The following is a 23695-nucleotide window of genomic DNA, read 5'->3' as shown; positions in this document are numbered from 1 at the left end:
CTCTCTCTCTCTCTCTCTCTCTCTCTCTCTCTCTCTCTCTCTCTCTCAGCAATCTTTCATGAAAGTACAGAAAAATGTCAGATCAAGAGTATAACTGTGTTACTAATTACTCTAAATCTTGGTGAATCACTTTCCTTAGTAAATGGAGTTAATTTCTAAATTTAAAGCTTTTAAAAGGAACAAGGGTCCATAAACTTATTCCTGTTTTCTATCTCCATCGACCCTCTGTTTTAGAGTGATAATATTTTGTAAAAGGGGGGAAAAACGTGTGTGTGTGTATGTATATCGATATATGTATATATTTCAGTTTAGGAAGAAAAGATAAAAAGCTTGAACCTTCTCTCGGAAAGGAACTTAATAAGGGTAAAGTATACAGATGTTCTTCACATCCACATCAGACAGACAAGACGTAATTAGCTTATACTGCATCATGCAGGATTTGGGTTAGATATAGGGAAGAATTTGCTGAGTGTGTTGTTAAATCCTAGAACAGGCTACTCAGATTATTATGGTTATCTTCTCCTCTGTAGGTATTTGTGGTAAGAGCAATATCCTAAACCCTCATCTCCCCATGCAAGTTAGGCTAATTGTTTCTTAAAAGTTATTGAGACTGTCCTTCAATCTTGGCTGGCTTTGGGGGAATAAAGATTCCGACCACTCACATCACTTCCTGGATACAAAAGCAGTCAGGAAGGAGGAGCTTCAGAGATGTTCTGATGTTTAATGGGCGGATAAGGCTGGAGAACTCAGGCAAGGGTTAAAATTGAAGATATTCTTCAATTTTGGCTAAGTAAATCTCTTTTTGTAAACTGTTGAATGACCTAAAAATATCTCATGTTGTTCAATCAAACATAAGTTACCTGGGGATTGGCATGAGGCAGGCCCAGCCTAGAACAGTATTAAAAACAGTATATCCATATGAAATATCATCAAAACGAAGCTTTGCAACCATTAAAAGTCTACAAAAAGCTTGTTGTCATTTGCATTAATCTGTAATACTCCGTAACAAAATTCTTGGGAACCAAACCATTACAGTCAATTTTAAGACCATTCATGACTCATCCTTTCTTTTCTCCTCCTCCCTCCCCAAACAGTTGCCAAATCCCAATGATTCTTTTCCACTCTCACCACTCACTGTAGTCTTGATTCTGAAGATGTCTTACCTAGTCTCTCATAATGACCATCTAACAAGTTTTCCTGACCCTAGTCTCTCTTCTCTTCAATACAGCCTTCACACTAAGGTCAAAATAATCTTCTTAAAGCATTCTCAAAAACCTTTGGTGACTTCACAGTGACTTGACTACAGAATAAAATGTTAACTCCTTAACTTGACATTCAAGGCCCTTAATAATCTATCTCCATCCTATCTTCCCATATCATTGTGTGGCACCCTTTTCACATATTCTACACTCAAGCCAAAATGGATTGTTTCACCATCCGCTGAACTCATCTTATCCCACTAGGGACTTTTTTCTGCTAAAACAACAAAGAACAAGCAGTACCCTATACCTAGAATGCCTAAAATTCCCAACTTTCTCTCTACCTCCAACCCCCAAAAACACATAGGGAAAGGATATGCATGTTAAAGGGACCTTAGAAATAATCTATTGAATGCCTATTTAAGTGATAAAGAAATAGAAGTTGAGTTCTTATGTATCTTGTCCAAAGTTACTACATGGATAGTAACTAGCTGGGCAGAGACTTGACCCCAGATCTATATATCTAGCCTTAATTTCTCTTCTGAGCTCTAGTACTACATCACTAACTCCCTGTTTGACATTTCTAACTGTATGTCCCATAGGCATCTCAACATGTCTGATATAGAATCTAATACCTTTCAAAGATGGCGGATTAGGGGCAGCCACTGAGCTGAACTCTCCCAACATTACCCTCCAAATAACTTTAAAATAATGATTCAAATCAAATTTTGGAGCAGCAGAACCAACAAAAGACCAGAGTAAGACATTTTTCCAGCCTAGGAAAACTTAAAAGGTTGGCAGGAAAAGTCTATGACATGAGGGTGGAAGCCTATCTGGAGACCACATGTGACCATTTCAACAGCAGCAGCAGCTTCACAAGTTCTCAGCCCAGAGACGGTGTTGGGGCCGGACAACTGATCAGAAAGGGATTACTGGGGACCCTTTGTTGGCTCTGAATACAGCTGGCAATGATTGGTAATTTTATCGGCCATACACAGTTCTGGGTTGCAATACCAGGGTGCAGACAACTGGTGGTTGGTCACAAGGGAGCAGGGGGCCTAGTCACAGTTCCAAGGCAAAGACAGCACTAATGCTTGATGCCTTCACCCTTGAAACTTCTTTGTCTACAACATCTCTTGAACTCATCTTCTCTCTACTCACATTGTACAACTAGCATCCCAGTGCAGGCCTTCATCTCTTGTGTGGACTACTGCAACAAATAGGCTTCTAATGGTCTCCCTGTTTCAAATCTTTCCCCACTCTAATCTATTGTCCACTCTACTGCCAAAGTGATTACAGCTACACATTCCTGCTTAATCAACTCCAATGGGTCCCAACTTGGTGCCTTCGCACTAGCTGTTACCCATTCCTAGAATGATTTTTCTCCCAATTTATGACTAACAGATCTGGCTTTCTTTAAGACTTAACTGAAGCACTGCCTACTCCAGAAGACCTCCATAGCTGTTGGTACCAACCTTCTCATTACTCTGCATTTATCTCCTGTGTTCTGATCTGTCTCCTCCAAATTCAGTGTTCTTTTCATTAAATTATTCTATCTTGTATTATGGTTAAGAATATGCCCTCATTCTTCTTACCAGATTGTAAGTTCCTTGAGGACAGAGACATAATTTTTCATCTTTGTATCCCTATCTAATAAATTTTTGCTGAGCTAAACAGGTTCATCTACCAGATACTCTGAATACTTACTATACTTTGAATAATTTATCTCACTTATATAGAGCCAAACGATTTATATTCCCAGTTCCATACTACCATAGTTCCATATGGAATAGTTTCAATTTTGCATAATGATTTAGACATGGTCCTGATTAAAAAAAGCATTTAAGGAAATTTCCAACTCCATGAGTCTGATAAAGGAAAACACCCTGTCAAAGTGGTTAGAATGTAAGACCTGGAAGGACTACGTTTCAATCCTGCCCCTGACCTTTGCCAGCTGCCTGACTTTGGGCAAGCCGCTTAATTTCCCTCAATCTCAGTTTCCCTGTTTATAAAATGAGGGTACCTAGAGGTCTTGCCAACACAGGATTGTTGTTAGGTTTTAAAAAAAAAAGCAGATGCAAAAAATGATAATAGTGAACAAACAAAAAGGGGCTTTAAATAGTATTTTCTGAATGAGAATAGGAGACATTAACTTTTTTTAAAAGATCATAAGCTAAAGAAATTAAGTCAGCTCTAAGAAACTAATTCTACTTAAAAATTCACAGAAATAATGTTTTTTAAAATGCAGGCAAAATGACTACACAAGAAGCAAAGCAGAAAAACTCAACTTGATAATGCTATCTTTATCTTTCAAATATGGCCATAACTGGTCTCCTGCCCATCAACAAGGCATTCAGCAAATTTACTTTAATCTCACTGACAAATAGATTAAAAAAAGAATAACATATCATATTTATTTCAAGGAAATCTATAAAAAATTAGCTTATATCAGTAGACTTTTGCTAAGGAAAATTAAGAGAGAGTAAATTTCAAAGCCTTATAATCACTTACCTTCATGAATCCCCAAATTCTCCCAATTCCTAGAAAGTGAGAAAGTACTAAGAACCACCACCAAAAGTAAGTAAAAACCACCACAAACCTGTTGCTGTGGATATTGCATTCCTCCCATGGCACCTGGGGTCCGTCCCTGGATTCCAATTGGATAACGCTGTGGGCCAGGGGGACCATATGACCCCCCCCGGGTATGGACTGCTTTGCTGAGGCTGGGAATGAGGATTATTGCCCATTCCATACAACTGAGGTCTCTTCATTACCATTGGATCCATTGGACTGCCCTGTTATTAAATAAAAAAGAGATTGTTTTTAAAAAATGTTCTACATCTGGCTGACAGAAAAGTCTATTCAAGCAGATATAAGCATCAGAGATATTCAACACAATGAACCTCTATTTCAAAAACATTAAGAACAATTACTTGACAAATTAAAATGCAGAAGAATGTTAACTAACAGCGACATTACACACAAATTTTCTATTTTTTTCTCATTAATTAAAAAGGTTTTTTAAATTGGGAGGGCCCTGAGTCAGAGATAAAGAAAGATTTTGCACCCTAAGCAGAGGAAGAATTTACATTTGAATTTCTATTATGTATGCAGGAAGTGAGCAGATAATTAATTTCACCCAACTCCTTTTAGCTTAATAGTATCAAAAAAAAAAAAATGAAGTACACTTCAATGTTTGGTGATTAGCAATACTTTCTGCCTTCAAAGTAGTCTCATAATAACAATTTTATTTCAGTCTCAGCCAGCAAGTCCCAAACATTTGCGACGGAGTGAGTTGAAGACAGAGAGTAGGTTTTTAGAGGAGAAAAAATCATGTGGAAAGAAAATGTCAAGGCATTCCATAATATACATGCACACCAATAAGCCACCAAGCCATAATGTAAATCATGAGCCCCCTCTCACTTACAAAGTGAGCTTCCTGCCAGACTTAACAAAATCCAAACCAGACTTTTGTTTTGATTCTCCTTTTAGAACAGTCCATATGCCTCAAGTCCAGAACAACCTCTGGGACAAAGAAAATCAAAATGATTGCCCCCGAGTCTTGTGTTTGGCATCTCAACATGCACGATTTTCTCACCTACCTACACAAAGTGAATAGAGGAAGCTAGGTAGGCCCCAGAAGGAGCCCTGGACCTGGACTCAGAAAGACCTGAGAGTTCAAACGAATTGTGTGACCCTGGATAAGTCACTTATTCTGTGTAGATGTTTCTTCATTTGGAATAGTATCTACCTCCCAGAGTTGTTATGAGGATAAAAATGAGATAATATTTGTAAAGGGCTTTCTTTACAAACACTAAAGTACAAATATAAGCGCTGGTGATGATGATGATGATGACAATAATCATAAGAATATCAGCAGCTGAAATTATCTAAGGTAACCTACTCCTTCAACAGATGAAGAAATCAAGGCTCAAAGAATGACTGTGGTCCCCCAACTAATTGATGACTCCCATTCCAGCACTCTTTACTTTACACTAGACAATGTCTAAACCACTAATCATCTCAAAACCTCAACGGCTAACAAGTAACACCAGTGTTTTACCCACAACCATTCTTCATTATTTTCCCTGGTAAAAGAGCAAGAAAACTGCCATAATGCAGAGGAGCAGAAAATGGAAGAACCAAGAAAAATCCACATTCTGAATAATCTACTTTTAAATGACTGACTTTAGCCAACATAGAAAATGTATCATTATATAATTCAGGTTAAGATCAATGCTAATATCATCACAGCACAAGGTGGTATGGAAGGAGAGTATGGGACAACAGTGTGGGTAAAAGAATGATGCTGCCAGAACTAAAGGTCTAGAGATGCTTGCTACCCCAAACCCACCCAAATAAGATCATTCCTCAATACCAATGGGTATGAGTGTTGGGAAAGGAAAGAGAAACACTGCAAATCACTGGGAAATAAGCACTGAGAAAGAAAAGAAGACGACTCTGGTGGGTGAGGAATAAGAAAGGATAAGAGACAGATAATTACTATCAGGAAGCGGGAATTAAGCAAGGACAGATCATGATTTTCTGGATCAAGAGGAATCCTCTGATTAGTTCAATGGGTGATTCAGAGAGTTCTGAGATATGCCTGGGGATTCAGCGATGAGTCAAAGGAAAATATTCTCTCAGGCAATATGCAAAATATAGACTACGTAAGGAGTCTGGGAAGCCTAGAAATGAGTAAGTGGCCTAACAGACACCCAACTTGGGTAAACTAGATTAACAGGATATATTTCCAATACAAAATCATCAACTTTCCTTGATGTTCAGTTACCCTATCTTCCCATTCAATCTTGATTAGCCCAGGGCCCTGGAAAGGTTCATTTATTTCATTTTAAACAGTACACTACCAAAACAGGCTTAATTGAAACGGAAATTTAAAAATGGTGAAATGCTTGGAATGTCTGTATTTTAGTTTTGCAGATAACAGTGTAGCAATTTCCTCTATCAGTCTCTAGACTTTCTTTTTTCTAATCTAGGACATCATTGCCATAAACTTTCATGACCTTATTTAATGTGGAGTTAATCTGAACTAATATTGAATTTTTCAAACTCAAAAAAAAAAATCAGTATACTTTATGAAACACCTACACTGTGTGCCTCTGTGAAGACATCAAAATACTGTAAAAATTAATAGCCCAGGTATCAAAATAGGTAGGACAAACCATGCAAAACACTTCATTTCAACCTTCTCTTTCTATAACCTTCTATTAATAATCCACAAATTCAGCCTGGAGTGAAATTTTTGTGATTTTCAAAATTAAAGTGTCCAAAATTAGCATCTCAAACCCTGCTCTGCCATTATCTGCTTTCCAAGAAAAAGAAACTAAATCCCTGGTTTTTCTAGGATAGGTAAAAACTCATCAAGAACTCATGAGACCAGAGAGTTCTCCTACTCCCAATTCAACCTACAACACATCTTCTATTTTTTTTACCACACATCCCTCCTCCAATGGTGCTTCACTTCAAAGCATCACACTAGTCATTTTTAACGAGCCTTTTAAGCAAAAGGTTTATGCTATATTTTTTTAAAGAGATCATTAGCATTTCTGATGGTCCTTGAATCTTTCTTTACGCAAATATTTCCAAAACATCTGTTTTTCTAATCTCGATAGCACGCTTATGACAGCTGTGATTTGAGTTCCAATTTGGTAGAAATAGGCAAGTGGTTTTGAATACCACAAAACATGCTGAGAGAGGAGGAGGGATGGTTGGGGTAGAAGCCATTTCAAAGAGAACAAAACATAACTAAACAACTTTAGGCTAATTCTCATTACTGTATACATTTCTAAGTACTTTTAAAGAAGTGTTATTATTGCATAATATTTGCTTTGCACAGATCACAGAATCTAAGAGTTGAGAAGAACCACAGAGACTCTCTAATCTAACCCTAACCTGACCCAAGATCCCTTTGACAGCATCACCAGCAAGTGATCGTCCAATCTCTTCTTAAAGATATATAATATGAGAGACAGAGAAACTGAGAGAGAGAATGCTGCCATCTTGTAAAGCAGTCTTGTAAAGCACTTCTTAACAGCTCCAATTGTTAGGTTAGTAAGTTATTCTTTAAATCTACCTTTGAAATTTCCATTCCTGGCTCTTATTGCTGCCCACCCTAGGTCTGAAATAGAATTAAGTCTAACACCTCTTCCACATAAAAACCATTAAAATACTTTAAGGCTGTTACCATGTCTTTACCTAGTCTTCTCTTCTCCAGGCTTAATACTTCCAGGGTGAAAGATCCTAATATGACATTCTTTTCAGTCCTCTCACTATCTGATGATGCTCTTCTGGACACTCTTTAGAAAAGACTTCTTTTTTTTTATTTTTAGTTTTCAACATTCACTTTTATAAGATTTTGAGTTCTAAATTTTTCCCCTTTTTCCACTCCCCCCTCCTCAAAATGGCATGCAATCTGATATAGGCTATACATATATAATCATATTAAACATATTTCCACATTAGTCATGTTATGAAAGAAGAATCAGAACAAAAGGTTTAACCACGAGAAAGAAAAAAAAAGAGAGAGAGAGAGAGAAAATAGTATGCTTTGATCTGCATTCAGATTCCATTGTTCTCTCTCTGCATGTGGATAGCATTTCCCATCATGAGTCTTTTGGAATTGTCTTAGATCACTGCATTGCTGAAAAGAGCTAGATCTATTAAAGCTGGTCATCGTATAATGCTGCTGTTACTGTGTACAATATTGTCCTGGTTCTGCTCACTTCACTTGGCATCAGTTCCCCTAAGTCTTAGAAAGGACTTCTTTCTGTCCTTTCAAAAACTGTTGTACCAGAAACAAACATGGTGCACCAGGTGTGGTCTGGACCACAACAGAGTATAGTGGAATGATCTTTTCCTGCTACATGGACACTGTTTTTCTCATTAAGTGACTAGGATAGACAGCATTAGTTTTGTTTGCTTCTATAATAACTTAGTTCAAGTGTGAAGACAATCCCATTCATAGAAAACAACAAAGTTATGAACGATCTGTACACATGAAAAGCCACAGACATCTACTCCCTCTAGCCAGGCCCTTCTGAGCTCCTATGGCTGCTGCTGACCACCAAAGCCCCAGTGGGAAGAGGAGCCAGTGCTGGAGGTAAGAGAAAGGGATGGAAGAAATGTTTTTTGGTGTCTCAAGGTAAACTACAGTATTTCCTCTTAGAAACAACTTTATTTTTGTGTTATAACCAACTCATACAAAGTATTTCTCGTTTCTGAGAAATATTAAACTTTTAATTCTTCTGAGCCTAGTGTTATATGACTCACAACAATTTACTGTTTGAATACTGGAATTTAAAAGGACCAGAATTTAAGAATAACTCAAATGACCAAGCATATTTCTACATCAATTGATTTAAAACTAGTACTTCTAGTGTTAAAAAGGTGGGCCTTGATTTCAGAGAGAAGTTCAGAATTATTAAAGGAACTCTACAATTTCCAAGGGGCAACACGACTGCTACAGTTTTCTTGTTTTACTGTAATCTCAACATGACCATTTGTGGGTCTGTCCAAAAGCTCTATCCACCTAAATGCATGACATAGCCTGGACAACAAGCATTCTTCATCCATTTGGATTTCCTCCTGGGGACAACGAGATCAAACTCTTCTGAGTTGCCTAGAAGGCTCTGCCATATTCTAAGGCTTGATACCAACAGTGACTATAACATTCAAAAACCAGACCTCCTGCAGTACCTAAGCATCTGCAGAGAATCCTTCTATAAGATGGGTTTTGCACTAAATGTCCTCAATAAGAATGGTGAGCACCTCTGGTTAGCATATATCTAAACATTTTATGTTTCTTCTGAAATTCATAATAAATAGGACAATTAAGGCTACCTCTGTTGCACTGTTCAAGAAATTCTGAATAATTTTGATCTATATATATGAGCCTTTAAAGTGAATTTTTCTTTACCAAAGCAAATGCTCTTTTATGATTTTATACACACACACGGATTTATATTCTCTATATCTTTTGATCAATTGTGACGGTAAAAATGGGATCTCCTGTAGAACAGTGCTTTTGAAAGACTTTCCGTTCCATTCTAATACCCACACTTACGAAGCCCTAAATTAGAGGGAGTGATATAGAGGATAAAAAGTCAAAGAGTTAAGAAGACGTGAGTTCCAAGCCTGCCTCTGACACATTCTATCTCTATGACCAAGCTCAAGTCAAGTAACTTCTCATTTCTAGACCAAGTTAGAGATGAGATATCTACCTGCACTGATGGAAGGAATTTCCACACTAATATGAAAGCACACATCCAAGAACACTCTTCTCTCCCTGCCCCACTCCCAAAAGCTAAACACTAAGCCCTAAGGAATACAAACATAGCTAGGACCAGGTCTGAAAAAAAGTATGTCTAATAAGAACAAAATGTATACAATCCTTCAATGGATCTCTGACTTCATAGATATGTATTACCTCCATTACTGCAGATTTCAACCCACCCATGCTTATTCTTACTAAGTATCAAGTTTTAATAAGCTTATAAAACTGCAGTAAGAGTTTGGGGATACCATACTTATTTCTTGTCCATGACTTTCCATACACATCCTTCAAAAAGTATCTATGGAAAATGCCAGGTCTGTTAATATTTCTGAAAGCACTAAAGGAACACCTGGACTGTTCTTTTCTTGTGCCCTACCTTTCCCATTGTTGATTTCTTCAATGATAAATAACCCTTATACTCTTGAACATAGATCAATTCCTGGAAATATGCTATAGATTACTTGAGCCTTCCATGTGTCTGTTTGCCTGTTGGGCCAACCATAATTTAACCCCTTAAAGATTGTGATATTTCAAGATTTGCAACCAAAAAACATCACCGAGGATTTACATTGAAAAAGTAGGTCAGATGAATTAGAAGAGGGAAAGATCATTTTTATCTGAGGAGAACAGTACCAGGGAAGGCTTCATACAGGAGATGGGATCTGAGCTAGGCTTTAAGGGAAGGGAGGAATTTCAACAAAAGAGTAAGGGGAATGGGGGAGATGGCAGAGTTCATTCTGCGGCCTAGGCATAGGGAAAGTGGCCTGTACCACACATGTAGCACTTAATACTACCTTAGGAAATTTCTTGTATTGTTCTTCAAATCTTCTATCAGTGTTTATGTCCCTTTCTTCAACTTCAATCATAAGTTTGTTTTAACAACAAGGTTATTGCTATGTACTCCCCACAGTGACTATGGTAGTGCCCTATATTACCCTATGTATGGGCACTCAATGAATACTTTGGAATTGAATACTTCCAAAAGTTAACACTAGAAGGCCCTGAATTTAAGAATACTTCGATGGTGTCAAATGACAGAACGCAGTTTTGTTTCGTTTTTAATCCATATGGAGATAGTAGAACGAAAATTTTTAATTCAAAATATAATTATAAAGGCTGTCGTCATTAATTCCCTACAACAGTTCTGGACAGACTTCTGAAAGAGAAAACAAAAATGCTGAAGACTCCAGTAACAAGTACTTAGCTCACACCATTAGGCTCAGTAATACTCTGTTCATTATAGATAAATTCAATGAAAGTCAAGAGTGGAGGAGAATCACAAAAGAATATTTATTCCTCCTAATTAAGGAATGTATTTTTCGCTCAGAGTAAAATCAATCTCTTGATTGCTGATGTTACCATTGACCAATCTATAATTATTAGAAATATATGAAAGACCACACCCACAAAATCAAGCTCATTTGATTTATACTAATAATACAACAGCATTTATTTGATACAATATTAATCAATATTTGTCCTCCTAAATCTAGGATCAAGAGTTTTATTTTGCTGAACCAATGAAAATTTGCCAAATTAGTCAAATGGGGATTTGAAAATACCCAGAGGTATATAGAGTTCTAAAGGATTAGATAGAGCAAGCTGTATCTAAACTTGTTCCAGACTACCTCTAGGAAACATGCAACATTTAACACCTTTAAAGAAATGAAGGCTCAGAAGGAAAACACAAAATTAGAGACAGGAGAGAAAAGGAGGGAGGGGGAATGGGATAGAACAGTGGGTTATCAGGGTTCCAAAAGGAAACAAATATTTATTGTTTTTTTTAATTTTGCAAAAACTTACAATCAAATATTTTTAAACTTAAAACAACCTGCAGGACACAGAATCACAGCAATGACTGTGTTATGAAGATAAGTCATTGGTACAGCTCTCAAATAAAACGGCAGGACATGTTTCGGCCCTTGTCCAATGCAGTCTCTCACTTGTCCTTTTTACATGCTTCAGATTCCTTCATCTTTTGCAACATGTGGAAGATAGCTGTTTATGTTGGATAACAGTCACACGAAATCAAATAAATAAATAAATAAAGCAACACACAGCATCACCAAAGTTAAAGGGGCCTTACTTAGAGTTTGTTTAGTCTAGGGTTCCTGTTTATAGAGATAGAAACTGAAGACCAGAAGAATGGTTAAATTACTTGCCCAATACCACAAAGCTAGCTAACGTCATAGTTCCAATCAGAAGACAAGACTCCTCATTCCTGGTTCAGCATTTATTGCTCCAGAAAAGGGGAACCTTGTGTCAATCCAGTGAAACTCTGTTTGCAGAAGTGACAATTATAAGAATTAAGTAGCCAAAAAAGCAGAAAATGTTGGCAGTTAGAAAAATAAGCCTAGTTAAGTAAGCATCAACCAGGGAGAGAAAGCAAGTGATACTGCATAGATGCTACAGAAATAATAGCAGTAATTTATATTCTGCTTTAAGGTCTATGAAACTCTTCACATATAATTCACATTATCCTATGAACATCCCTAAAAAGGTACAGGCATGACTAACCCCATTTTACATATGAGAAAGCTGAGCCTTAAAGAGGTTAAGTGATTTGCCTGAGATGACACAGCTAATTTATACTTGTTATTGCTTTATTTTTGTATTATTACTGATTTATACTTTTTAAATACAGGCACTGTGCAAGGCCCTGGGGATATAAATGAAGAGAATGAAACAAAGTCCACTCTCACAGAACTTAACCTTCTAACATGAGAGACAATTACCCACTAAGTATATGCAGAATATAGAGAACACTGTCCTGTGCCCCTTCTACTAATATTTAACATGAATAAAGAAGAGAATTTTCATATAATTGGGTTAGCGAGGCAATGAGCAACCTGCAAATAAAAAAATTATTTAAAAGTAACCTTAGTGAACTGGAGGTGGGTAAGAGGAGGGGTAAATAGGATAAAGGTTAATGAGGACAAATGCAATAAAATATACCTTGGAGAAAGATAAATGTCACCAACTCAAGATGGAAAACCGGTAATGGGCAAATGAAGCAGAAGAGGATCTGAAGGTTGTAGTGAGTCAGCAACGTAGCACCAAGGTTTCAGAAAACTTATGGTACTCATTTTCATAAATAGAAGTCAACTATAAGATGATATGGAAAACAGATGAGATAGCGAGCACAGGTCTTCTAGCACTCAGAGAAATCACAGACTTCATCTGGTACAACATGTTCTATCAAGATGTTCTATCAAGATGTTCAGCTTTGGTCAGAAAGACAGACTAAATATCATTAGAGTTCCTTTCTAGCTCTAAAATGCTAGAATTCTAGACAAAAGTCCACAAGGCAAAAGCTTTTTCCAAGAAGTCTGAAGATATTTTTTCCTTTTTTCTCAGCTCTATTATGGAAATCAACATTTCTATCTCTATTGGCTTAATCTTAGAGAGAAGACTAAAGCCAAAACACATAACTTTCTTTGTTTTACTGTAAAACTGATCCTTTTAGTTTAAGCTTTTGCATACTTCTCATAGATAGAAAAAAAAAACTATGAAGCTTGAGTCCTTAAAGTTCACTGGTTTGTGGTTGTGTTTGTATATTAAAAAAATGTAATCTAAAAGTAAATTCAATTAGTATAATTTGAATTATTTTCTATTAAAATAAGTTCTATTTTTAAATTGGGCATATTAAACCTGGTAATTTCATGAAAAGACAAATTATATACTATATATATTTTAGGCCATGAATGAAGGAACTTCAGCTCTCTTGTAGAGGGCACTGAAGTATTAGTCACTCAGTGTACAAGCAATTATTAAGGGCCTACAATGTGCCAGGCCCTGCCTGCGCAAGGGGCTGAGGATACAAAGACAGGCCCGGAAAAAAAAAAAAAAAATACTGGCTTTCATACAGCTCACAGTCTAATGGGGAAAATAACATGAAAACAACTGAATGTAAAGAAGATAAATGGGAAAATAAATTAGAAATAATTAACAAAGGGAAGGCACTAGTATTAAGGGGAACTGAAATAGCTTCTTGCAGAAGGTGGGGTTTTAGGTGCAATTTGAAGGAAGCCAGGAGGTGGAGATGAAGAGAAAAAGCATTATAGTAGCCAGGGGAAAGCCAGTGAAAATGCTCAATCAGAAGATGGAGAGTCTTATGAGAATGGCATAGAAGCCAGTAGGACGTACTCTAGCTTTAAGGGTATGTGGGATAAGGTGAGAAAACACTAGAAAGGTCTATAAAAGGTTATAAACAGTTTTAAACTCCAAAGAGAGTACTTTGTATTTGACCCTGGAAGTGAAAGGGAGCCAGTGGAACTCAGTGAATTGGTGGAACGTGGGGCAGATAGCCTGGATTTGAGAGCTAAGAGGTGGATGAATCTTAATCTAAGAGGGGAGAATCTTAAGACAAGACCATCCAGCAGGCATGATATGATGAGTACCCACACCAAGCTGGTGGTAGTGCCATAAGAGAAAGGAGCTTATGTCAGTCAATAAATCAATCTACAAACATTTATTAAGCACCTACTATGTTCCAGGAACCATGCTAAGGATTCAAAGAGGCAAATGATAGTCCTTGCCCTCAAAGAGGTTACAATCTAATGAGTTTGTGATCTTACGTGAGAGATATTTCAACAGTACTTGGAAACAGACCGGAAGAGAAGGGAAGGGAGGAAATGACGAGTTGAGGATGATTCCTATGAGAGACGGGGTGTCTAGAAAGATAGGTATTATAACTACAGATCTAATTAAATTTATTCAATACAACATTTACTAAGAACCTACTGAATACAGAGCACTCTGGAGAAGGAGAGAAAGGTAAAGTTCATAGAAGATACAGTCTGTGCCCCTTATGGATGTATAATCTAGTAGGGAAGATATGATACATAAATAAATAAAAATACAAAATATAAATATGTTTTGGTGCACTATATTTTAGATTCAGGGAACCTGGATAAAAATACAGGCTCTGAAAAGCCTTTCCTGAATCCCCTTAATTCTAATGTCTTCTTTCTACTATTATCTCCAATTTATCCTGTATATAGCTTATTTATACATAGTTGTTTTCAATGTTGTCTCACCCTTTAGATTGTGAGCTCTTTGGGCCAGTGACTCTCTTTTTCACCATTCTTTGTATCCTCATCTCTTAGGATCACACTTGGAACACAGCAGGAGTTTACACTTGCTTATTGACTGATTTCAGATATAACTGAACAAAAATAGCAGCACTACTTCAGTTTAGGGGCCATACTGTAAACATCCGAACACTGAAGTACACTCTTTCCAGTTGTCAGCAGAACAAAAATCCCTACCATCACCTCAAGACTTCCCATGCCATTTCAAGAGAGGGTTCAAAACCTTGAGCTGCACAAAAATTCTATCGTTAAAACAAGTGAGTCAGTGGGTTCTTATAATCTGCTACACAGAGGTCTTTGTAGAATAATACTAGTTATAACAGACCTTAACCTCTATGCTTCTCAAAAGTAAAAGTTGAAATAAGAAAGGATAAGAAATGAGATATGTCACAAGGTCACTTTTCCCTAAGTTTTTTTTTTTTGTTTGTTTTTGTTTTATTCTGTTTCTTTTTTTTTTTAAGTGCTTTGTATAAACTATCAAAAAGAAATACTCATTGGTTAAGTATAAGAGTAGGGTCAAAAATTCTGGAGTTGCTAAAATCCTCCAGTTTGCAAACTCCTGCTATTACTACCATCAACCTCATTTAATAAACTGTCAGGAAATATGTTTCAGGATCAAGAAAGGAAAGAAGCCAAAAACTTGTAGACTACACAGAAACCTCACACCTGTATCTTCTGAATATTTTCTACAGGAAGAGAGTGAGGAAGCACTGGACATGGCTAGTATCAATAACATAACCAAAAAAAAAAAATCAAACTGACTACATCTTAACAAACAATTTCACTTTCAACAAGTAGCCTCTAACATGACTGAATAGCATAATATTACAATTGAAAAAAAAAAACAATAACCCACATTCATATATATGTATGTATATATGTGTGTGTGTGTGTGTGTATATATATATTATATGTGAATAACTTTCAAGTTTGCAAAGCACTTTCCTCCCCACAAAATCAGAAGGGCCCTCTTTTACCTGCTGCATTGCAATCTGTAGTTAACATTATCTACTCCCATCATCAGTAAACCTCTGTCTAAAGATAATCCTCCCAAACCTTTATATCCACATCATATCTCTCACCTGAACTCCGTGCTGCACAGATACCTGGATAACCTGTCAACACCTGGAACTATCTTCAAGATACCAAACAAAACATCTTCCCCCCTAAGCCCCAATCACTTCCAGTTTCCCTATTTCTGTAAGGACATTACTGTCCTCCACCACCCTAGCTTAAACTTTAGACCCTCATCTCTTCTCACCTGATTACTATAATAGTCTCTGATTTGGTCTTCCTGCCCTTAATCTTTTCCTTCTCCAATCCATCAACCGCAAAACTGTCAAAGTTACCTTTCTAAAGCACAAGACTGCCAATACCATTCCTTTTCTCCAAAACCTTCAGTAGTAACTCCTTATTGCTTCTAGGATTAAAAAACAAATAACCAAAATTACAAGTGGCTTTCAAGGCCCTCCACAAGCTAGTTTCCATCTTCATTTCTGGCTTCATTTTACATTACTTCCCTTCATGGTTCCAGTTAAGTTAAACTAATAGCTGTTGCTGATCCAAACTATTCCATCTCCTAACTAGGTATTCATAGAACCAATCCCACCATCCCTGTCCCAAGCACACCCTTCTCCCCTTCCTTAATCTCCTTTATTTAGAACATCTGTCATCCTGCAAGCCTCAACGCAGATGCAGCCTCCTAAGTGAAACTCTCCCATAATCCCACCAGGTGTTGTTCATAGAATTAAAGCAGTTAAAGTTGGAAGGGACCCCAGAAGTCACAGAGTCCAACCCAGACCTGGTCCTAGTTCTCTCTCCCTCTTCAAACTTTCTTGCATTTATTTATGTCAGGAATTCTTGATCTGGGGTACATGAACTTAAAAAAAAAAATACAGATAGATAGATACATAACTGCATTTCAAGATAACTGGGTCTCTTTTATGTACTTAAAAACATCATTCTAAGAAGGGGTCCATGGGCTTCACCTGAATGCCAAAGGTGACACCAAGATACCCAAAAAGTTATGAAAAACCTTGATCTACGGCTACATTGTCCACATCACACAGGTTTACAAAGCACTCTGCCTCAGTCCCACTCTATTATATCATTAAGACATAAAGTAAGAGCTCTAGCAGGTTACTCTACATTGGAAAGTTTTAGAGCAGACTGAGTCTGATGTCTGAGGGCCAGAGACACTCATCACAAGGCCACTGTCCACTAATTTATGAATTCCTTGGCCACAGCAACCCATGAAACGAAAAACACAAAATATGCCTGATACTTGTATGGTCCTTCTCCATTTCTGCAGTGATGGGCGTAGAGGAAGCGATGAATCAATTTTTAGACCATCTGTAAACATTAACTTAACCACTAGTACTCTAAATGCAACATCCTTGTCCAATCACTAAAACATCAACAGATGACAGAATGAAATCAGAGGACCACAGAGTCAAGAGCTGAAAGGAACCTCCAAAACCTTCACTTTATATAGGTGAGGAAATGAGGATCAGAGACATTTAGGTGAGTTGCCTAAAGTCACACAGGTAATATTAGCAGCAAAGGTAGGATCTGAAACCAGGTCCTCTGACTACAAAGTCAGCTCTCTTTACATGCACTCTGCTGTCTCTCAACAATGACATTCTTGTTCTGAGTGAAACCAGAAGTTACAAGGAAATTGTGGCTAAAGGGAAAGATGGCTCATAGGTTCTCCTCAGAGAAAGAAGACAAATAAAGAAGTTGACTGAGTTGGTTTTATCATCTTTCCACTAGTAATCAAAAACATCATTTCATGGGGATACTTGGTCACCTCAATTTGCAGTGCTCAAGATGAGTGAGCATTCGTTGTAAAAATAAAAACAAACTGAATATAATCATAGGTCATGCACCAATATTTGTTGTGGAAGATGAAAAAATAGAGAAATGCCATTAGGAATTTAGGGGCAGTTAGGTGGTACAGTGGATACAGTGCTAGGCCAGGAGTAAGGAGAATCCTCTTCCTGAGTTCAAACCTGGTCCCACTTACTTAGAAGTGTGACCCTGGGCAAGTCATTTCACCCTGTTTGCCTCAGTTTCCTCATCTGTAAAGTGAGCTGGAGAAGGAAATGGCACACAACTGCAGTATCTTTGCCAAGAAAACCCCAGATGGGGTTACAAAGAGTCAGACAAGACTGAAAAACAACTGAACAACAATTAAGAATTTATTAAGACTTTCCAATATAAAGTATTTGCTTTAATATTCAGTGGCTTCTGTATAAAAGTGCCACCAGCTTCTTTACTGTACCTCAAACAAGACACTCCAACTCCCAAACCTGAGCATTTTCACTGGCTGTCCCCTACACATGGACTGTTCTCCTTCCTCATCTCCACTTCCTGGCTTCCTTCAAATCTCAGCTAAAATCCCACCTTCTACAAGAAGCCTTTCCTATCCCTCTTGATGCTACAGCCACCTTCCTTCTACTAAGCATTTACAATTTATCGTGTATATAGCATGTTTTTACGTAGCTGTTTACATGTTAGCACCCCCATTGTGAGCTCCTTGAGAACAAGCACTATCCTTTGCCTTTTTGGGGGGGTTAGGGGGCAGGGTATCCCTAGCACTTAACACAGTGCCTAGCACAGAGAAGACACAATAAATGTTTGCCGACTAACTAAAAGTATACAGAGAGGAAGAAGGCAAAAAATGTTGGAAAATGTACTTAGGATCAAAACAAGAAAGAAGTCAAAGCCTTGTAGACTACACAGAAACTTCACATCTGTATCTTCTGAATATTTTCTTTAAGAAGAGAGTGAAGAAGCACTGGACATGAGCATCAATAACATAACCAAAAAAAAAAAAAAAAACCTGGCTACATCTTAATAAACAAGAAGCAACTGGTTGCCAATGTAGAAATCATTACCAAATCAGCTTTTCCCGTGCAGTCAGACCATTGACTTTTGGAATAAAGACTGATTCCATATTGAAGGAAAAAAAAAAGTCCCTTCATGTCTGTGTACCTGATTTTCTCATCTATAAAATGAAGGAGTTGGATTAGATGGCCACTAAGGTCCCTTCCAGGTCTAAATCAATGATGCCACGGATCTAAAGAATAAAAATGAAAAGAAAACCGGACGTATAATAAAAACACCTCCGAAACTACATAGTTAACAAACTATTGATACTCAAAAAAAAGGGAAATAGAAAAAGAACCAGACAACACAGTTTGCCATGTTTTGTGAAAGTTTAACCAATGTACAGCAATCACCACAAGGAGGTTATAAGAACCTACAAACTGCTTCTGCTAGTAAATACTTTACCTCCTTGCCAAGTAGAGGGATATGGCAGCCAAAGACAGCATCAGTACAGAATATAAGCTCATTTGTAAAATCTTATAAAAAAAGAAGATAGAAGGTAACAATCATTCCCACTCATAAAATAGCAAAGAAGTGGTAGACAGAAAAATGAGTATAGAATACGTGGCAGAAGATCTAATGTATTAAGTTCATCTCAAGCATATTTAGGGATAAAACGAGAAGAAGAAAAAAACAGGAAAAGAAAAGATCTGTCAAAATTTGTACAACACATTATTCTCCCCTGGGTTCAACCCCTTCTGACATTTATTAGTTACGGGACCATGGGCAAGTCCCATAAGCCATGATTCAGGAAGTACTTATATCACTGAGGTCGGACATTGACTGAACATTGATTGAACAAATAAATACATGATGTTGCATCCTTAAATTAACCAAGTATTTTTAAAAGTATCCACCCCGTGTAAGGTACTTTGTTGGGTACTGGAAGATACAAAGACAAAATTGGGGGAGGAAAAGTGGATCACCTCAGGAGACTTATATTCTATTGGGAAATACAAGGTGTAAACTAGGAAAATTTGAGTAAAGAAAGTACTAACAACCAGAGAAATCAACAAAAGTCTTCTAAAATATAAGGATTTTAAGTATCAGAGGCATAAATAAATGAAAAGATGAATGAATGAATGAAACCATTCATATGGGAGACACTAGATTCTAGAAGGGTTTTGCCTCTAACTAATAACATGCCCATGGAACATCTATTCATTTCTCTGAAATTTAGCTTTCTCTTCTAAAAAGGCACCATGGTATCGGAGATCAAGTGTTGGACTTGAAGTCAGAACACCCTGCCTCTAATATTCTGTAGTCATGTGACCACGGGCACTTGACAATTTCACCAAGTTTCAGGTTCCTCATCTGTAAAATGGGCATAACAATACCCCTAGAACCTCCCATGACCATAATGAGGCTCAAATGAGGTAAAAGATATGCAGACCATAAGCCCCTACCTAAATGTCTGCTGTCATTATCATCTATGACATGGATTATACTGAAGTGGCCTCAATGATTTTCAGCAGAGAGATGGTCAAGCAGTGAGAATGAAGTCTAAGTGATGGATAACTAGCAGGCTCCATTAGTATCCACACAATGCCAATGAAAGGATGAACCCTTGTGGGTGATTTACAAGATTTAGACTCTCAAAGGAGGGCAAAGTGTGGATGGGTTGCAATTTGCATCCGTCCTCAAATCAAGTAAGATTGAACAAACTTTACAAGTATCCTTAACATGAGGAAGATTGAGCCGCAGAGATCATCTAGTCCAGCATTTATCTGACAGATGAGGAAACTGAAGTTCAGGTAAGTCAACAGCTTAGACTGTAAAGACTGGGGACTAGATGTGAAATCAGGTTTTTGAATAAGCAGCAGAGGTGGGGTTCCAGTCTGCTTTCCAACCTTAATTCTTGCCTCAAGTCTTTCCCCACTCAGCAAATGAACCTTCGTGAAGAATGGGTCTACGTGACTCCTCTTCCTTCCATTCAATAAACTCCAGTGGGCTCCAGGATCCAATCTAAAGCCTTCTTTTTAGCTCTGAAATCCCTTCATGATCTGGCCTTTCCTACCCTTCCAGTCTTCTTACACTTTACTTCCCTCCATGTACTCCAGGATCCAGTAACATTGCATCCTTTTGCTTCCTCACTCCATCACCAACTGCAAATTTTCACCTGTGGTCCTCCATGCCTAGGAACACTCTCCCCTCCTCATCTCTGGCTTCCCTGAAGTCTCAGCTAACGTCTCACCTTCTGCAAGAAGCCCTTTCCCATTAGTTCCTTCTCGATCTCAGTAACTTCTCTCCAAGATTTTATCTAATTTATACTGGGTATAGCTTGGGCTCAAGCACAGTACATAGAAGGAGCTCAAAAAATTCTGGTTAAGTCCAATTCTCTATGGTCACTTCCTGTTCTAACATTTTGCAGATCCTGTTTGACCTGCTCCCCATTCATCCTTTAACAGGGGCTGATAAACATCCAAAGAATGCAAACATATTTGAAAGCTCCCCTATATGATTCTCCTTTCTGGGATACTAAGTAACAGAACGCCCAAAAGAAGAATAAGGAAAACCCAAGGGGCAACATTATTCAGCACAAAAATAAATTATCAAGAATTAACTAAGTGAAGGTAGGAACCCAAAGAAAGGAAAACCAAGTGAAGCAACATCCTTTCAAAACCCTGGGCTACCCTCCTCCATATATTGTACTCCTTTTCTGAATCTGTTATTCCAAAGAAATAACACACAAAATGTGGAGCCCTTAGAAATGTTAAAGAAATCCATTTCCTGCTCTATTAAAGTTATCCCTCCAAACACTGATACTTTCGATGAATATTGCAAGTCAATTCCATTATCTCTAATGTCCTTTAAGTTATATTATGGTAATAGCTAAAGTATTTGGTGTTCAATATTAAGTAGGTTTAGTTAGTAAAATAACCAAAGAGTGAATAACATGACTAATATGAAAATGGCTTTATTCTCATAGTAACTAGGTCAGAAGCATATGTGAGTATGTGAGTGTGTGTGTGTGTGTGTGTGTGTGTATACACACACACACAGAGAACTTACTAGTGGAATTTTTCTCTACTCAAAAATGGTTCTATATAGTTAAGATGGTAACAACCACAAAAAAAAGTATGCTGGTCATATATCCTTAGCATTTACAGCAAATTATTAATCAAGTCCCACCTGAAACAATTTGTTAAATTGATTTTAATCACTGGGCCTCTCATGTGAAGCTTTGTATAATCAGCATTTCATTTACAAAATTAATTGCCTGATTGATTCTCGGGAGGCAGTGGCTGTCATGGCACTGCTGTCATAACTTTTGAGTAGGGGTGTCACAACAAGAAATTCTGACAGTATGAAAATGCTATTTTAAAAATGGGGGTAGAGAAAGCAAGAAGGGGAGGAGGAAGGTTATGGGGTGGGGTGGGAGAAGCAGAGAATTTACAACAAAGTACTCCCTTGGCCTAAAGGAAAGTAAAGAAAGTATTCCGTTGCTAGTTAGTCTGGTTCCAACACTTTTCTGCTGAATTAATTTACTAATATAGGGGCATGAAGGATTCTTACTGTCCCAACCTAATAACCAGAATGAAATTGATAAAGCATGGACACATCCACCACCAGACCTAAATTTTAATATATGCCACAAAATACAGATCAGATAATACACAGCAATAGATTAGAGTGCCAGAAGAATTTGTCTACTTCCAGCCATCTCAATTTCTCATCCTCTTCCCTTAAACTTTTTTCTATTAAAAATTAATAGGCATGATCTAAAATCTCCCTAATTAATGATTTTAAAAAGCCACCAAGTTATACCCATTTTGAGCATGTCCTGACAAAGACACATGTATACTTTTTCACCTGCATATTATATTATTGGTCTCATTGTCCAAAGGTAAAAGAAGTGAACACTTAAGCTACTATACTCAAACTAAGGCAGAATTTTGCTTAAAAGATGTTTTGTCAACTTGGAATTATGCAAAAAAAATTAATAAATTGCTCATGCCCTCTGATCCAGAGATTTCAATACTGAGACTCCGTACCAAGGAATTTATTAAAAGCAAGAAAAGATGAATAGGTACAAAAATATTCAGAGCAGCACTATTTACAATAACATTAAGTCAGAAATAAAGCAAACACTGAGGAATAGAAAAACTGGTATATGAAGGTAATGAAATATTGTTGTTTAGTCCTTTTTCCAGTTGTCTCCAACTCTTTGTGACCTCTTTTGGGGTTTCCTTGTCAAAGGTACTGGAGTGGTGGGCCATTTCCTTCTCCAGCTCATTTCACAGATGAGGAAACTGAGGCAAACAGGGTTAAGTGACTTGCCCAGGGTCATACATCTAAGTAAGTCTCTAAGGCCACATTTGAACTCAGGAATAGAAGTCTTCTTGATTCCTGACCTGGCACTCTGAGTCACCCAGCTGAATGAGAAATATAAAAAATTTAGAGAAACATACTAAGACTTGTGTAAAGTGATATGGAGTGGGTGAAAAAGGGAAATCAAAACAATACACAAGGACTACAACAAGAATTAATTCAAAAAGAAGTACCAAACTATGATCAAATACAAAGCATATTAATACCCATACCGTCAAATTTAAAAGATATATGCTGACTTTCTGTTATCAAAAAACTATTTTCTGATAAATACCTGGAGAGGAAAGAAGGGCTTAAAAAAAGTCCCCACATCCAACAAAATGTATTCATTTTTTTAAAGATGGCAGAGAAAAAGGGGCAAAACAGTTTCCAGAACTAAAAAGATAATTAATAGTCCCACCATACATTCTGTGAGCTCAGTTCTGGGTGCTACATTTTAAGGACACTGATAAATAGTAAAGTATTCTGAGCGGTATCATGAGGTCACATCATGACTGACTGAAAAAGTAGGGATGTTTAGCCTGGAAAAGAGAAGATTTAAGAAGGGGCATGACAGATCCTAAAGTCTTAGAAGTAAGTGCTGTCATGTGGAAAAGGCATTATTTGTCATTCAAAGGGCAGAACTAGGAAAAATTGAAAGTTAAAACCAATTCCCTTTAAGTCTGCTGCAAGGGAAAACTTCTACCATCACCATCATCACTAGCATTTATATAGCACTTGAAGGTTCAAAGAGCACTCTATATATGTCATCTCATTTGATTCACACAACAACTTTGTGTGGTAGGTACTAATTAGTATACCCATTTTACAGATGAGGAAACTGAGGCTTGACGAGACTTGCCCAGAGTCACACAGCTACATGTCTTAAGTAGAATTAGCACTCTGGT

At 37.3% G+C, this 23695-nt stretch overlaps 1 protein-coding gene across 1 annotated transcript in view; it reads right to left on the bottom strand.

The window, feature by feature from the left end:
• LOC114031462 (AT-rich interactive domain-containing protein 1B-like) overlaps window positions 1-23695 on the bottom strand; it is a 550161-nt gene that overhangs the window by 475984 nt on the left and 50482 nt on the right. The window contains 2 exon segments of the mRNA XM_027846531.1: window positions 3799-3897; window positions 3899-3994. Of these exon segments, the coding sequence (XP_027702332.1) occupies window positions 3799-3897; window positions 3899-3994 (195 nt within the window).

The sequence above is a fragment of the Vombatus ursinus genome, unplaced genomic scaffold (assembly GCF_900497805.2).
Source record: "Vombatus ursinus unplaced genomic scaffold, bare-nosed wombat genome assembly UNPS02015175.1, whole genome shotgun sequence".
Classification (NCBI taxonomy): Eukaryota; Metazoa; Chordata; class Mammalia; order Diprotodontia; family Vombatidae; genus Vombatus; species Vombatus ursinus.
This window is presented reverse-complemented; position numbering and strand designations above follow the sequence as displayed.